The sequence below is a fragment of the Equus caballus genome, chromosome 12 (assembly GCF_041296265.1).
Source record: "Equus caballus isolate H_3958 breed thoroughbred chromosome 12, TB-T2T, whole genome shotgun sequence".
Classification (NCBI taxonomy): Eukaryota; Metazoa; Chordata; class Mammalia; order Perissodactyla; family Equidae; genus Equus; species Equus caballus.
In genome coordinates this window covers 13,815,836-13,831,293 of record NC_091695.1, presented here as the reverse complement: position 1 = coordinate 13,831,293, position 15,458 = coordinate 13,815,836, and the positions used below count along the sequence as shown (strand labels likewise).

The 15,458-nt window shown below is 35.9% G+C and overlaps 2 protein-coding genes and 1 pseudogene across 5 annotated transcripts in view; 2 read left to right on the top strand and 1 right to left on the bottom strand.

Annotated features, from left to right (window-relative positions):
- LOC138916920 (olfactory receptor 5D13-like) overlaps window positions 1-7,457 on the bottom strand; it is a 36,923-nt gene extending 29,466 nt beyond the window's left edge. The window contains exon 1 of the mRNA XM_070230528.1: window positions 7,278-7,457. Coding sequence (XP_070086629.1) covers window positions 7,278-7,457 — 180 coding nt within the window. The remainder of the gene's footprint in view (window positions 1-7,277) is intronic.
- Window positions 1-15,458, top strand: part of LOC138916614 (ubiquitin carboxyl-terminal hydrolase 25-like) — a 176,060-nt gene that overhangs the window by 132,976 nt on the left and 27,626 nt on the right. The gene's annotated exons all lie outside the window — the stretch shown is intronic.
- Window positions 9,242-11,115, top strand: LOC138916919 (olfactory receptor 4P4-like; annotated as a pseudogene).

The window sequence follows — 15,458 nt, the reverse complement described above, 5'->3', positions numbered from 1 at the left end:
AAAGTGGCAGTAGAAATACGTATATCAGACATAATAGACTAAAACAAAAACTGTAACAAGAGACAAAGAAGGACAGTACACAATGATAAAGAGAACAATTCAACAAGAAAATATAACACTTGTAAATATCTATGCACCCAACATAGGAGCACCTAAATATATAAAGCAATTATTAACAGACATAACAGGAGAAATAGACAGTGACACAATAATAGTAGGGGTTTTAACACTCCACTTACACCAATGGATACATCATCCAAACAGAAAATCAATAATGAAACACTGGCCTTAAATGACACATTTGACCAGATGGACTTAGTTGATATATATAGAATATTTCATTGAAAAAACACAGAATGCACATTCTTTTCAAATGAACATGGGACATTCTGCAGGATTGATCACATATTAGGCCACAAAACAAGTGTCTACAAACTGAAGAAGATCAAAACAATACATGCATCTTTTCTGATCACAAAGGTATGAAACTAGAAATCAACTACAGGAAGAAAACCAGAAAAGCCAAAAAATGTGGAGATTAAACAAAATGCTACTGAATAATGATGGGGTCAATGAAGAAATCAAAGGAGAAATAAGAAATTCCTGGAGACAAGTGAAAATGAAAATATACCATGCCAAAATCTATGGGATACAGCAAAAGCAGTTCTAAGAGGGAAATTTATAGCAATTCAGGCTTACCCCAAAAAAGACAGAAAATCCCAAATAAACAATCTAACAGTGCATCTAAAGGTACTCTAAAAAGAAGAACAAACAAATTGGAAAATCAGCAGAAGGACAGAAGTAACAAAAATCAGAGTAGACATTTTAATAAATATAATTTTTCATGGAATAATTTCTATATAATTTCTTCTTAGAAGTCCAGAAAGACTACACGTCAATTCAGAAAAATTATTTTTTGTTCAGATTCTTCATGAACTACTTGCATAAAGGATGATAGGTTTTTTCTAGTGACATATTATTCCTTCAAGATTATAGCACATTGTTTACTTCTCAAATTTTTCTTTAGTTAATATTTATTTCACATTGACTATATGCTGAGCACTGTATAAATCACCCACACACCCTCCACCCCTTTTCTGCCATCATTAGGAACCCTCTACTTTAGTGGTTTTTTTTTTTTTTGTCAAGTAGTTTATTTTTGTCACATAATGAGAGGTCTAGGGCTTGACAACTGCTAATACTGGTCCAATTGTTCATTGTTATCCATGATGAAGCTCTGGTATTCTTATGGCATTTTCCTAGTTGTGGCAGGATGGCTTCATCAGCTCCAACTATCATACCCACCATCAGGAAGAAAGAAAACAGGAAGGAATCTGTATAAGAAATGTAAAAACGTTCTTAAAAATATAGACAACTTCACTTGTGTCTGATTAGCCAGAATGGTAACATACAACAACCCTGGTTGTAATTTCTTGGAGAAGAAATTTGAGAATACAGGTTGGGCCAAGTAACCCATGAGACTGTATTTTTGCCATACCCACATTATCTTCTTTTACATGTCTCTGTCATTGTTATTATCCTTCTCATTTTATATTTAAGGATAATCAAGGTCAAAGAATTTATATGGTGAACCCAAAATCATAGCACTGGAAAGAGGAACACTTGGGCTTTGAACCCATCTCCATCTTTCTCTGAACTCTAATCATTTCCACTTCATTAAAGACTCTCTCAGGATTCTTTGTGAAAGACCAATAGTTGTAATTAAACCAGGTTTGGATGAATAAATGAATGATTAGCTTATTAATTTTGGTGCTTGTGCACATGACTCTACGTAAGAGAGAGTTCTGTTAAGGGCCCTTCTCAATCATGAAGATAAAATCCTTAGAGTCAGCTTTAGGAGATGGCTTGAAAGAGCTTTGTAGCCACCAGCCTGGGTGCAAATCCCAGTTCTACCATTTACTAATATATGATTATGAATCCATCACTTAATCTCTCTGTGACTTAGAATTCTCCTCTTTCTTTTCCACCCATTATCTCCAAGTCCAGTTATATATCGTAGCCAAATTAATTGTCAAGAAGCACAGATTCGATTCTATTATTCCTCTACTCCAAAGCCATCAATAGATCTATGACAGACACTGTGAACTGGCTACTTTCCCTTAGCTTTGTTTATCAGAGAGGCAGGAAACGTAAAATACTCAAAATTCCTCAGCCTACTCTGTAGCTAGGAATGGCATGACATATTTCTACTGAGATGTAAATGAAAGTCTTTGGAGGGGCTGACCATTGCGTCCCTTTACCCTTATCCTTTCTTACTGCCTGTCACACAGTCATGAGGCTAGAGGCGGAGCAGCCATTTTACCATGAGCTAGTAAACATGAATTCAAAAGCCACCTGTGGATAATGACAGGGCGGAGCAAAAGGAAAGAATCTGGGTTGGCCATGGTATCACTGAGCCGTCATACCTACTTTGGACCGCCTGCCCCCTGACTTCTTGTTGCATAAGATTGATGAACTCCCTTCTAATTTAAAACATTTTCTGTTATATTTTTGTGTCATCTCAGGCTAAACGTATTCTTTTTTAAAATTCTTTTTACTATAGTAATGGTGGTTTATAACGTTATATACATTTCAGGTGTGCATTGTTATATATTTCAGTTTCTGTGTAGATTACAACATGTTCACAATCCAAAGACTGATTAGAATCCATCACCAAACACATGTGCCTAATCACCCCTTTCACTCTCATGCCTCCGCCCTTACTCTCTGGTAAGCACCAATCCAATCTCTCTTTCTATGTGTTTGTTTGTTGTTGTTTATATTTTCTACTTATGAGTGAGATCATGTGGTATTTGACTTTCTCCCTCTGACTTATTTCGCTTAGCATAATACCTTCAAGGTCCATCCATGTTGTCAAAAATAGCAGGATTTCTTCATTTCTTATGGCTGAGTAGTATACCATTGTGTGTATATACCACATCTTCTTTATCCATTCATCCATTGATGGGCACTTATGTTGCTTCCAAGTCTTGGCTATTGTGAATAATGCTGCAGTGAACATAGGGGTGCATATGTATTTATGCATTTGTGTTTTCAGGTTCTTTGGATAAATACCCAGCAGTGGAATACCTGGATAGCATGGTAGATCTATTTTTAATTTTCTGAGGAATCTCCACACAGTTTTCCATAGTGACGGCACCCGTTTGTACTCCCACCAGCAGTGTATGAGTGTTCCCTTCTCTCCACATCCTCTCCAACGCTTATTGTTTCCTGTATTGTTATAGTCATTCTGATGGGAGTGAGGTGATATCTCATTGTAGTTTTGATTTGCATTTCCTCGATGGTTAATGATGTCAACATCATTAACAGGCATCTTTTCATGTGCCTGTTGGCCATCTGTATATCTTCTTTGGAGAAATGTCTGTTCAGGTCTTTTGCCCATTTTTTAACTGGGTTGTTAGATTTTTGGCATTGAGATGTATGATCTCATATGCCAAATGTATCATCTCTCGTATGATATATGATTATCAGATATAAGATTTGCAAATATCTTCTCCCAATTGTTAGGTTGTCTTTTTGATTTGTTGATGGTTTCCTTTGCTGTGCAGAATCTTTTTAGTTTGGTGTAGCCCCATTTGTTTATTTATTCTATTTTTCCCTTGCACGGTGAGACATAATACTTAAAAGTATGCTGCTAAGACCAATGTGAAAGAACATACTTCATATGTATTCTCTTAGAATTTTAATGGTTTCAGGTCTTACATTCAAATCTTTAATCCATTTTAAGTTAATTTTTGTGTTTGGGATAAGATGGTGGTCTTCACTCATTCTTCTGCATGTGGCTGTCCAATTTTCCCAACACTATTTATTGATGACTTTCCTTCTCCATTGTATGTTCTTGTATACCTTGTCAAAAATTGGCTGTCCATAGATGTTTGGCCTTATTTCTGGGTTCTTGATTCTGTCCCATCGATCAGTGCTTGTTTTTCTGCCAGTAGCATGCTGTTTTGTTTCCTATAGCTTTACTTACTATAGCATATTTTTGAAACCAGAGAGTGTGAAACCTCCAGCTTTGTTCTTTTGTCTGAGGATTCCTTTGGCTAATCAGGGTCTTTTCTTGTTCCATATACATTTTAAGATTTGTTATTCTATTTCTCTGAAAAAGATTGTCAGAACTTTGATAGAGATTGTGTTGAATCTATAGATTGCTTTAGGAAGTATGGACATTTTAACTGTGTTAATACTTCCAATCCAAGAGCATGGAATATCTTTCCATTTCTTTGTGTATGCTTCAATTTCTTTTGACAGCATTTTATAGTTTTCGCTGTACAGATCTTTTACCTCTTTGCTTAAGTTTTTTCCTAGGTATTTTATTTTTTTGTTGCAATTGTAAATGGGATTATATTCTTAATTTCTCTTTTTGCTACTTTGTTGTTAGTGTATATAAACACAACTGATTTTTGTACGTTGATGTTGTATCCTGCAACTTGACCATATTCATTTATTATTTCTGGAAGTTTTTTAGTGGATTCATTTAGGGTTTTCTATATATAAAATCATGCCCTCTGCAAACAGTAACAGTTTATCTTCTTCCTTTCCAATTTAGATCCCTCTTATTTTTTTTTTCTTTCCCGATTGCTCTGGCTAGGACTTCCAATGCTTTGTTAAATGAAAATGGTGAAAAGGGGCCTCCTTGTCTGCCTCCTGTTCATAGAGGGATAGATTTCAATTTTTCTCCATTGAGAATGCTATTAGCTGTGGGTTTTTTATATATGGCCTTTATTATGTTGAGGCACATTCCTTCTACACCTATTTTATTGAGAGTTTTATCTTAAATGGATGCTGTATCTTGTCACTTCTTTTTCAGCGTCTATTGAGAGGATCATGTGATTTTTATTCTTCATTTTTTAATATGGTGTATCACATTGATTGATTTGCAGGTGCTGAATCATCCTTGCATCCCTGGAATAAATCCCACTTGATCATGCTGTTTGGTCTTTTTAATGTATTGTTGTATTCAATTTGCTAGTATTATGTTGAAGATTTTTGCATCAATATTCATCAGTGATATTGGCCTGTAGTTTTTGTGTGTGTGTTGTCCTTGTCTGATTTGGTATCAGGGTAATGTTGCCTTCATAGAATGAGGTAGAAAGCCTCTCCTCTTCTTCTGTTTTTTGGAAGAGTTTGAGAAAGATAGGTACTGCATCTTCTTTGAATGTTTGGTAGAATTCACCAGGGAAGCTGATGGTCATGCACTTTTAGTTTTGGCAAAGTTTTTGAGCATTGTTTCAATCTCCTTACCGGTAGTTGATCTATTCAAATTCTCTATTTCTTCTTGTTTCAGTTTTGGAAGATTTTATGATTCTAAGAACGTATACACTTCATCTAGATTATCCAATTTGTTGGCATATAGCTTTTTAAAGTATTCTCATAATCTTTTGTATTTCTGACATGTCTGTTTTAATTTCTCCTCTTCCTTTTCTGATTTTATTTATTTGATCCTTCTCTCTTTTTTTCATGCTGAGTCTAGATAAAGATTTGTCAATTTTGTTTATCTTTCAAAGAACCAGCTCTTGTTTTCATTGATTGTTTTCCTGGGTTTTTTTTTTTTTTGTCATTATTTCATTTATTTCTGCTCTGATTTTTATTTCCTTCCTTCTATTGATTTTGGGCTTTATTTCTTCTTCTTTTTCCAGTTCCTTTGGGTGCACTGTTAGATTGTTTACTTGGAATTTTTTTTGTCTGTTGAAGTCGGCCTGTCTTGCTATAAACATTTCTCTTAGAACTCCTCTTGCCATATCCCATAGATTTTGTCATGTTGTAATTTCATTTGTGTCTAGGCATCTTTTGATTTCTCCTTTGATTTCTTCATTGAGGCAATCATTGTTAAATATCATTTTGTTTAATCTCCACATATTTGTGGCTTTTCTGATTTTCTTCATGTAGATGATTCTAGTTTCATACGTTTGTGGTCAGAGAAGATGGTTGGTGTCTTTTCAGTCTTAAATTTATTGAGACATTTTTTGTGGCCCAATATTGAAAAATACCAGAAAATATTCCATGTGCATTTGAAAAGAATGTGTATTCTGTGGTTTTAGGAATGTTCTATATATATCTACTAAGCTCTTCTGGTCTAATGTGTCATTTAAAGCCAATGTTTCTTTATTGATTTTTGTTTGAGTGTTCTATCCCTTGGTGTAAGTCTAGTGATAATGTACCCTACTATTATTGTGCTACTGTCTATTTTTCTTTTATGTCTTTTAATAATTGCTCTAGGGCCCAGCCTGGTGGTACAGCAGTTCACACATTACACTTCAGCAGCCCAGGATTTGCCTGTTCATTATCTGAGTGCAGGCCTATGCACCGCTTGTCAATTCCTGTTGTGGTAGTGTCTCATGTATAACGTAGAGGAAGGGGGCACAGATGTTAGCTCAGGGCCAGTCTTCCTCAGCAAAATGAGAATGGGCAGCAGGTGTTAGCTCAGGGCTAATCTTCCTCAAAAGAATAAATAAAAAAATAACTGCTTTATATATTTAGTTGCTCCTATGTTAGGTTTATAGATATTTACAAGTGTTATATCCTCTTTTTTGGATTGTTTCCTTCATCATCATGTAGTGCCCCTCTTTTTCTCTTGTTATAGTTTTTGTTTTAAAGCCTATTTTGTCTGATATACCTATTGCTACTTCAGCTTTATTTTCTTTGCTATTTGCATGGAGTATCTTTTTCTATCCCTACACTTTCAGTTTGTGAGTGTCTTTAGGTCCAAAGCGTGTCTCTTGCATGAAGCATAGATGTGGGCCTTGTTTTTTTTTATCCAATTGTTCACCCTATGCCTTTTGATTGGAGCCCTTAGTTCATTGACATTTAAAGTAGCTATTGATAAATATGAACTTATTGCCATTTTGGTACATTCTTCTGTGTGTTTTACTAGTTCTTCTCTGTTCCTTTCTTATTGTCTTACTCTCTTCCCTAGGTGTTTGATGGTTTTCTTTAGTATTGTATTTGGCTTCCTTTCTCTTAATTATTTGTGCATATATTATAGGTTTCTGGTTTGTGATCACCATGGGTTTCATATATAAATAATCTACCCATATAGCAATTTATATTGAGTTGATGATCTCTTTAGTTTGAGCTCTTTTGTAAAAGTTCTACACTATAAGTCCCCTCCTCCCGGATGTTATGTTTTTATATCATATCTAACCTCTTATTTTGTGTGTGTATCCATTACCCTCTTATCATTGACAATAGGTAATTTTATGTACTTTTGTCTTTTGAGCTTTGTAGTATCTTCATAGGTGGTTTATCTTCTAACTTACTGGGGATTTTTTGCCTTTACCAGTGATTTTATTCCCTTTTTTGATGATTTCCTTGTTCCCATTTGTGGTGTTCTCTTTCCCACTTAAATATATCCCTTTAGTTTCTGGTAAAACTTGTTTCCTGGTGATGAACTCCTTTAATTTTTGCTTGTCTGGCAAACTGTTTATCTCAACTTCCATTCTGAATGATAACCTTGCTGGGTAGATTGTTCATGTCTGCAGGCTTTTTCCCTTCAGCACTTTAAATATATTGTGCCACTTCCTCTAGTCTACAAATTTTCTGTGAAGAAGTCAGCTGATATTCTTATGGGGTTTTCTTTGTATGTCAATTGTTGCCTTTCTCATGTAGCATTTAGGATTCTCTCTTGATTTTAATTTTGGATATTTTAATTATAATCTTTATTGATTTGGACCTCTTTGGTTTTATCTTCTTTGGTGCTCTCTGTGCTTCCTTTACTTGGATGTCTCTGTCCTTCCTTAGGTTAAGAAAATTGTCAGCTATTATTTCTTCAAATAGATTCTCTGCCCATTTTTCTCTCTCTTCTCCTTTTGGGACACCTATAATATGAATGTTAGTGTGCCTGATGTTGTCACAGAGTTCCCTTAGAGTCTTCTCATTCTTTTGAATTCTTTTTTAATTTTATCTGTTCAGCTTGGATGATTTCCTCTAATCTTTCTTCAAGCTCACTGGTTCCTTATCCTGTATCATCTACTCTGCTATTGAGTCCCTCTAGTGAATTTTCATTTCCAGTATTGCATTCTTTACTTCTGATTTTTTTTTATATTTTCCAATACTTTGTTCATGTTCTCACTGTGCTCACCCATTCTTCTCCCAAGATCAGGGAGCATCCTTATCACTTTTTTTTAACTCTTTCCCAGAGAGATTGTTTATTTCTCTTTCATTTAATTATTTTTCTGGAGTTTTGTCCTGTTGCCTTGTTTGGAATGTATTCCTGTTCTTCCTAATTTTGCCTCTTTCTCTGTGGTTATATCTATGTATTATGTGGTTCCACTACATTTCTTGATCTTGCAGAAGTGACCTTATGTAGGAGACACTTTTTGAGGCCCAGTAGTGTGCTTCCCTCTTGTCACCAGTTCCAAATGTTTCATGAGTGATCCCTGTGGGGGCTACATGTGTCTTTCTGTTGTGGAAGGGTTGCACTTAATGCAGGTGCCCATGGAGTCTAGCCTGTCCCCCTGACTGGCTGGTTGTAGGCTCAGGTCTATGTGGCTTCTATGAAAACTTGAATCAGTTTGTCAGGTTTGGGGGGGAGCCCCAGCACTATTAGCTGTGAGGTCTAATAGCACATTCCTGTTGCAGTTTTTTTTTTTGTTGTTGTTGTTGTTAAATGAACAGGCCCCCAGCTGGGCTGGTTGCAAGGCTCATGGGCTTTTAATTTCTGTAGACCTCAAGACTGCAAGGTGATTGTCAGCTCTCAGGATTGTAGTTGAAGGGGACTGGCCTCAGGCAGGGGGGTACCCAATTGTTTCAGTCTTTGGAAGGTGGAACTGATTCCCTATGTGGCTGTTTTAGAAATGCGGATCTTCTGTCACTGATAAGCCCCATGACCTGCAGGTCCACACTCATCTTCAACATAATCCAAGCCCATGCACATTTCCTAACCCCCTGGAGCAGACCCAATCACCCTACTGAAGAGACACCCACACACTCCACCGATGCCCCACAATCTCCACTTGCTTTTCACACATGCCCTGCCACACAGAGACAGAATTCTTCACCTGCCTGCAGAGGATCCAGGCACTCAGTCTATGCAGGCCAGAAATTTTCCCAAGGGCTTGCTGTTGGGTGGGGCCAGTCCCTAGTGTGGGCTGCCTTCCCTGGTTGAGCTGGATTATATCAGCACTTTAGTGGGTGTGGCAGACCCTGGGCTAACATGCTGGGGGAAGAAATCTAATGGCATCTGTCAGGGTGTGTGTCAGTCCACGTGTACTAGGTTACAACAATGTCTGCCACCAATGTCTCAGTCCCTGGAGAAGTCTTGCCTCTCACCAAGATGCAACTAGAGACTATCAGGTGAGGCTCTTTTCAGCAAAGGACTGTCCACCTTTCTTTATGGTGATTTTCCATTGTTTTCTGAAATGCGTGTATTTGTGCATGGGCCATTTAATACCTTGCTTTTTTCTGCTTATGTCTGATAGGTTTTCTGGGGCTATTCCCTGTTGTAGGTAATAGCCAGAAAAGCCAGATATTATGAGATTTGCCTCGGTTGTGTTGAGTGCTTCATAGTGGAAATACTCACCTGCTCAGGTTCCCCACTCCTCCTTGGGAAGACTGCATATCTTAGGATTGCTCCTGGTCAGCCAACTGTGAAGCCCCATGACTCACAAAGGTGACTTTTTTCTCTCAAGAAAGGAATTTCTCCCTCAGTCAGAACTGTTCCTGGTTGTGAGGGTTTTTTTATCCACTTTTCAGTTCTCTCTCAGGGGTAATTATTCCAAAAAGAGTTGTAACTTGGTTGTGTTTGTAGGAGGAGATGAGTTCAGCATTTGCCTATGCTACCACTTTGACCCAATCCCTCAGGTAATGTCTATGGTAATCTCCATTTTATACCCTAAAATGACACATTGTGTGTTCACCCTACTTAACACTAATTGAATTACAATGTTTTATTCTTGATGAGTATACTTTATTGCTTTCTCATAAAAGAATTTAAATTACACAAAAGTTGGAACTTTGTCTAATTTATCACTATATCCTCAGTTCTTAGAAGAATATTGGGACTAGATATTCAAAAGTATTTTGTTAAATGAATGAGTGAGTCAATGGATCTCAAAATGGCTGAGGTCTTAAAAAAACGCATTAGTGTCACTTTACATATTAGATTTTCATTTTCTCATCAATGATTTTTTTCTTTACTTTTGTAATTTTAGATAACTTTCTTGAGCATCAGACCACGGAAATTAGGAATAATGTTACTGATTTTATTCTCTTGGGTCTATGTAAGAAAAGAAAGTATGGATCCTCTGCTTTCTATTTTTCTTGCTTTGTTACCTAGTGATTTGGCTCATAAATTTGGTCATCATAATTTCTATTACATGCAGTCAGCTAATTAATGAACCCGTGTACTTCTTTCTTAATTACCTTGCGCTCTCAGACCTCTTCTACATCTCCACTTTGACACCCAAATCATGACCAATTTACTGGCAGAAAGGAACGTCATATCCTACAAAAATTGCATAACAGTTTTTTACCACACAATTCTTTGGGGGGGTGGGTCGAGGTCATCATTATGAGAGGAATGGCCTATGACCATTATACGGCCATCTGAAAACCACTTGACTATGCCATCATCATGAATAGGCAAAGGTGTATCTCAATCTCATTGCATCATTTGTGGGGAGGTTACTGGATTTCCTTGGCTTGTTTCTTCTTAGTATTTTTTTACCTTTCTGTGGCCACAGTGAAATAGATCACTATTTCTGTGACATATATCCTTTATCAAAACTGTCTTGCACTGATACACACAAGATCTGTTTCTTAGTCATTGCCACTTCCAGTCTGATGTGGCTAGTGATCTTCTCGGTTTTGATGGCCTCCTACTTTATGATCTTATATAATGTGAAATCATGTTCTGCAGAAACTCTCCACAAAGCACTTTCCACTTGCAGTTCCCATGTCACAGCTGTAATCCAGTTTTTTGCACCCAACATCTTTATTTACATTAGACCTGCCACAACCTTACCAGAAGATAAAGTGTTTACACTCTTCTACACAGTTATCGTCCCCATGCTCAATTTTCTTATCTACACCCTTAGAAACATGGATATGAAAAATATAATAAGGAAAGTTTGGTGCAATGAAAAGGAAAATCAATGATCTTTTGATGTGAATTGACATCTTTACATCACACTTCCTTTCTTTGATTCCCTCCTGCCAATGGGAGAATCAGTCAGAACTTGTAAAAGCCAAGCCTAACAGCTTCCATTAACGGTTTTCCTCTTTCATACTACTTTCCTTATGTGCTTGCCTTGTTCTCATTCCTCAGTAAATTTTAAGTTCCAAGGAAGTAGGTGTCTTGTCATATTTATTTCACTGCTAATTTCCTAGTAATAGGCAAAGTGATCTCTCATCCAAAAGCATGTATTAGCAGCTCAATAAATATTTAATGAATTAATATATGAATATCTTTTCATATAGCTTTGCTTCTCATCACTTATAGGAGTCACTCTCATGGTTGAGTGACCCACTTGAACGTTAAATGCTACCATTTTGCTGATACATACTACTTTTAAATTATTTCTCTACTTCAATATATTTTGCCTTAATATAGCTATGACTGTGGACAAGAATAAATTACACTCTGGGTCCAATTAGCCAGCTGAGACACCCAGAAATCACAAAACATAGTACAGTACTGGGTCAATTATTTTAGGCTTATTCACATACTCATTTTCCAATTTTCTAACAGAGCTTCAATATGTGCTAAATTTGCTATTCATAAAGTCTCTTCTTATAAATAAATAGCTGATTTATATAAAAATAGTCAAATCACAAACAAGCTCTCCGAATTAAGATGTCTTATTGAAATTCTCTTTTTTTCCCTTGGTTTTTGTAGTGCTGAAAAAGGTTGTATGGTGGCAAAAGACACTGACAGTGTGTATGCCTTTGTACTTTTAAATCTTTATTTTAAAACCTCCTATGTCAACCCATTTTATAATTATTTCATAACATAAATCTTTAAATTATTTTATATAAAACAAAGGTATTCAAAAATATTGGATAGCAGGTAATAAAAGGAACTCATTTTTTTATTTGTGAATTATAGACCAGTGATTTTTTCCTAACTCCAGGATTTCTCTTTATAGCCCTAGGAGCTTGAAATTAGTCAACATTTTGTAACTATATCTATTTTTTATTTAGCATTATTTTTACAATACAGATAGTTTTTATAGTAAAGTAACTTGTTTGAGAGGAGAGCAGGTATTGTCTTCTTTATTTCTAACTCAACCTGATTAGAACATGTAATTTTAGATAAACAGCCAAATTTTCTGCTAGTATATTTCACCCCTAGGTTTAGCTGTCTCACATACCCAATTTTGGGCCATGCTGGACCCTCACTGAATCCCCTAAGGGCATCCCCTAAGAACTGCCTCTTTAAAGGACCACAGAACAGAGAGCAAAACTGCACCCAGCCTCTCTGCAGGCAGGCACATCCAAAACGGAGAGGAGACCCCTGAGCCACGTGCACTTTATTTCTTCTAAAATAGTTGATCAAGTATCTCCTTTCTCCTACTCTGGGAGGGAGAATCTGAGGGCTTGAGAGAGAAGCCCATAGTGTGACTCTAATTGCAGCCCCTGTATGTAGAAAAATACACTCAGGAAAACAGTTTCTCTCTATTCCCTCCTTCAGTCCTCTCCTACCCAACACCAATATCTAGCACCAATTATTGGAAAATTTTTCCATTCTTTCTGGTTTTGTAATGCCGTCTTTATCAGCATCATATTTTATATTCTCTACGTTATCTCTGGCATATCTATTTTTTCTACTAAACTACACTAGTAGTAGAAACAAATTAACAATATTATTGTTATTTTCTGTTGTGTTTTACTTTCTGGCAAAGCTAATCCACTCTTTTTTCCCCCTAAAAATATATTACTTATGATTGCTTGTTTGTCTTCCAGATGTACTTTAGAATGTTTTATTCATATTCCAAAAATAACTCTATTGGGATTTTGATTGCAGTAATACATGTAAATTAATTTGGTAGGAATTGACATCTTTATAACAGTTCTCTCATCCAAAAGCATGTTATGGATCAATTTATTGAAATCTTCTTGTATAGCTTGCTATTCCTAGATATTTCATTTATTTTGTTATTCAGAATGTATGTTTCCATTATGTTTTCTCATCCTGACTAGTTACACTTAGTATGTAGAAAATCTAGGAACTTTCAGATATTTATCTTTATATATATTTGTGTATTTTTCATATATTGTTATTATTAAAATGTAAAGTTGCGTCTTATATGCATTGGGTTCCAAAGTCAATATATGAGATGAACATTGAGTGCAGTTAAAGTTATCCAATATCACACAACTAGTAAATAATAAAGGTCATATTCAACCACTCATCTCTGCAAGATACATGTACCATTAGAGGTATCTCATCATAAAAAGGTAAGAAAATAGCATCTCACATCCTATGCATACTCTAATATTGGTTGTAATGTTGGTCAGTGCACAACCTTCCCTAAGTTTTAAATTATTTCCTCCTTTATCTTCTTTACCCACTATTTTCCTCAAGATATATATTTGATTCCTCACAAGTTCAATATGCCTCTGAGATGATTCTATTGTCCTACTTGATAAGTAATGGAGGCTGGACTTATTATAGTGTAACTTGTTTCACATTAGCTATATATGATCAAGGAGTAAACCACGACTAGCTTTGCTACAAAATTAATGAAAATATAAATCTCTCAAAATAAATTACTTTTTTCAAAGTCAAATATATTTTTCACTTACTATTTAAATTCAGGTTTAAAATAATCCTAAAATAATATTTGACAGAAAACATAGGTTTAGTGATGGAAGTCTCTGAGTTACACATTCTCATAGAGAGGAAATTGAGAAGATTTAACAACTAAGAACGTATCCTTGGGGCCAGCCTGGTGGCATAGCAGTTATGTTTGTGCACTCTGCTTCGGCTGCCCAGGGTTCACAGGTTTGGATACCAGGCGTGGACCTATGCATTGCTTATCAAGCCATGCTGTGGCTTGATTAGCCCTGTCCATGTCCTCAAAAAAAGGTGTTCTTTTACAAAGGGGATTATTATAATGTTATATTAATTAATTTTTCTCAACATTGATGATCATAACTTTTATTAACAAATTGTAAATTTATCAGTTTTTTTTGCCAATGCAATTGCTGTTTTACACTATATATTTTACAGCAGCTGAATCCCATACATTTTTTAAAGGTTAGCCACTAAGAAACATAGGGTTTCATTATCTTCTGGAAATCTTCCTCCTGTACTTCTTACTGGCTTTAATGAGTAGCTTTCTTCATTGTCAAAGTGTTTTATATTCTTATAATGTTTGTCTCTTTTTTTTCTCTCTTAAAACTAGTTTATTCCCTTGCCAACGAATCACCTCTTCCCTCTCCGAATGTAAGAAACTCTTTCATTACCACATTGTTTCTTTTGGCTTATTTCATGATGTCCCTTTTTCATTCAAGCTTCCTGGGAAATCTATGATTGTCTTTGAAAAATCAGCATTTTATTAACATGTAATTGAGTTTTTCTCTTGCCCCGAGAAGGTGTAACAGTACCTACTTTAGCATGTCCAGCTAGCACATATCAGTCCACTGACTATGAGCCATTGTTCCACAAATCTGTGCACTGTCTGCTGGTGAAATTCCAAGAATACAAACTTGGCACTGTATGCAAAGCTGATCATGCCTGGAGTTTTGAGGGGTCCTCCCACCACTTCTAAAGTTGGGTAATCCATGAGGCTATGGGATCTGAGGTCTTCAGTCTGAGACTCATTAAAAGAACCAAATGATGCAACCCAGAAACCCATGGGAGTTATCTGTGTGGGGTGAATATTGAGTAAGAAATTCCAAGATGCAGGAGAAACACAGGCAGGTAAATTCCATTTCACTTTAATGCTGCCATAAATGGTTTCAATGTGCAGAATTGTTTTTACCTACCTTTTGAGACCCAATCAACAAGCTGTGGTTGATGTGAACTTGTAACTAGCTCTATAACACCTTCCTTTGTATTGGATCTCCTTCCATCTGTTTCACTGTCATTTTCCCTCACATCTATTTCTCTGAATTATGTTTCTGAATAGAGAGTTAGCACACAAATTTTGCCTCCGATTTTGTTTTCTAGGTAACCCAAGCCAATTTTTTAATCATTAAGGGAGCTTTAAGAACATTCTTTAAATAGAAGAACTAGGAGGAATATTTTTACAATAGGTTAAGGTTTAAAAAGTCACAACTACCTTTTGATAAGTGAATTTGCATTAAATTTTCCATTTAAATGCAATGCATCTGTAAACAATGAAATCATATTTGAAAGTAGTAGGATTAATGATTGAATCTGTCTTGATTCTATAGGTAATATGATAAGTTCACTTAGTTTGGATGGCAAAATAGGTATTTGTGTAGGCTCAAAGTCAGTCACTGTCCTTCCTGCCAGGACATAATTGGAGAAA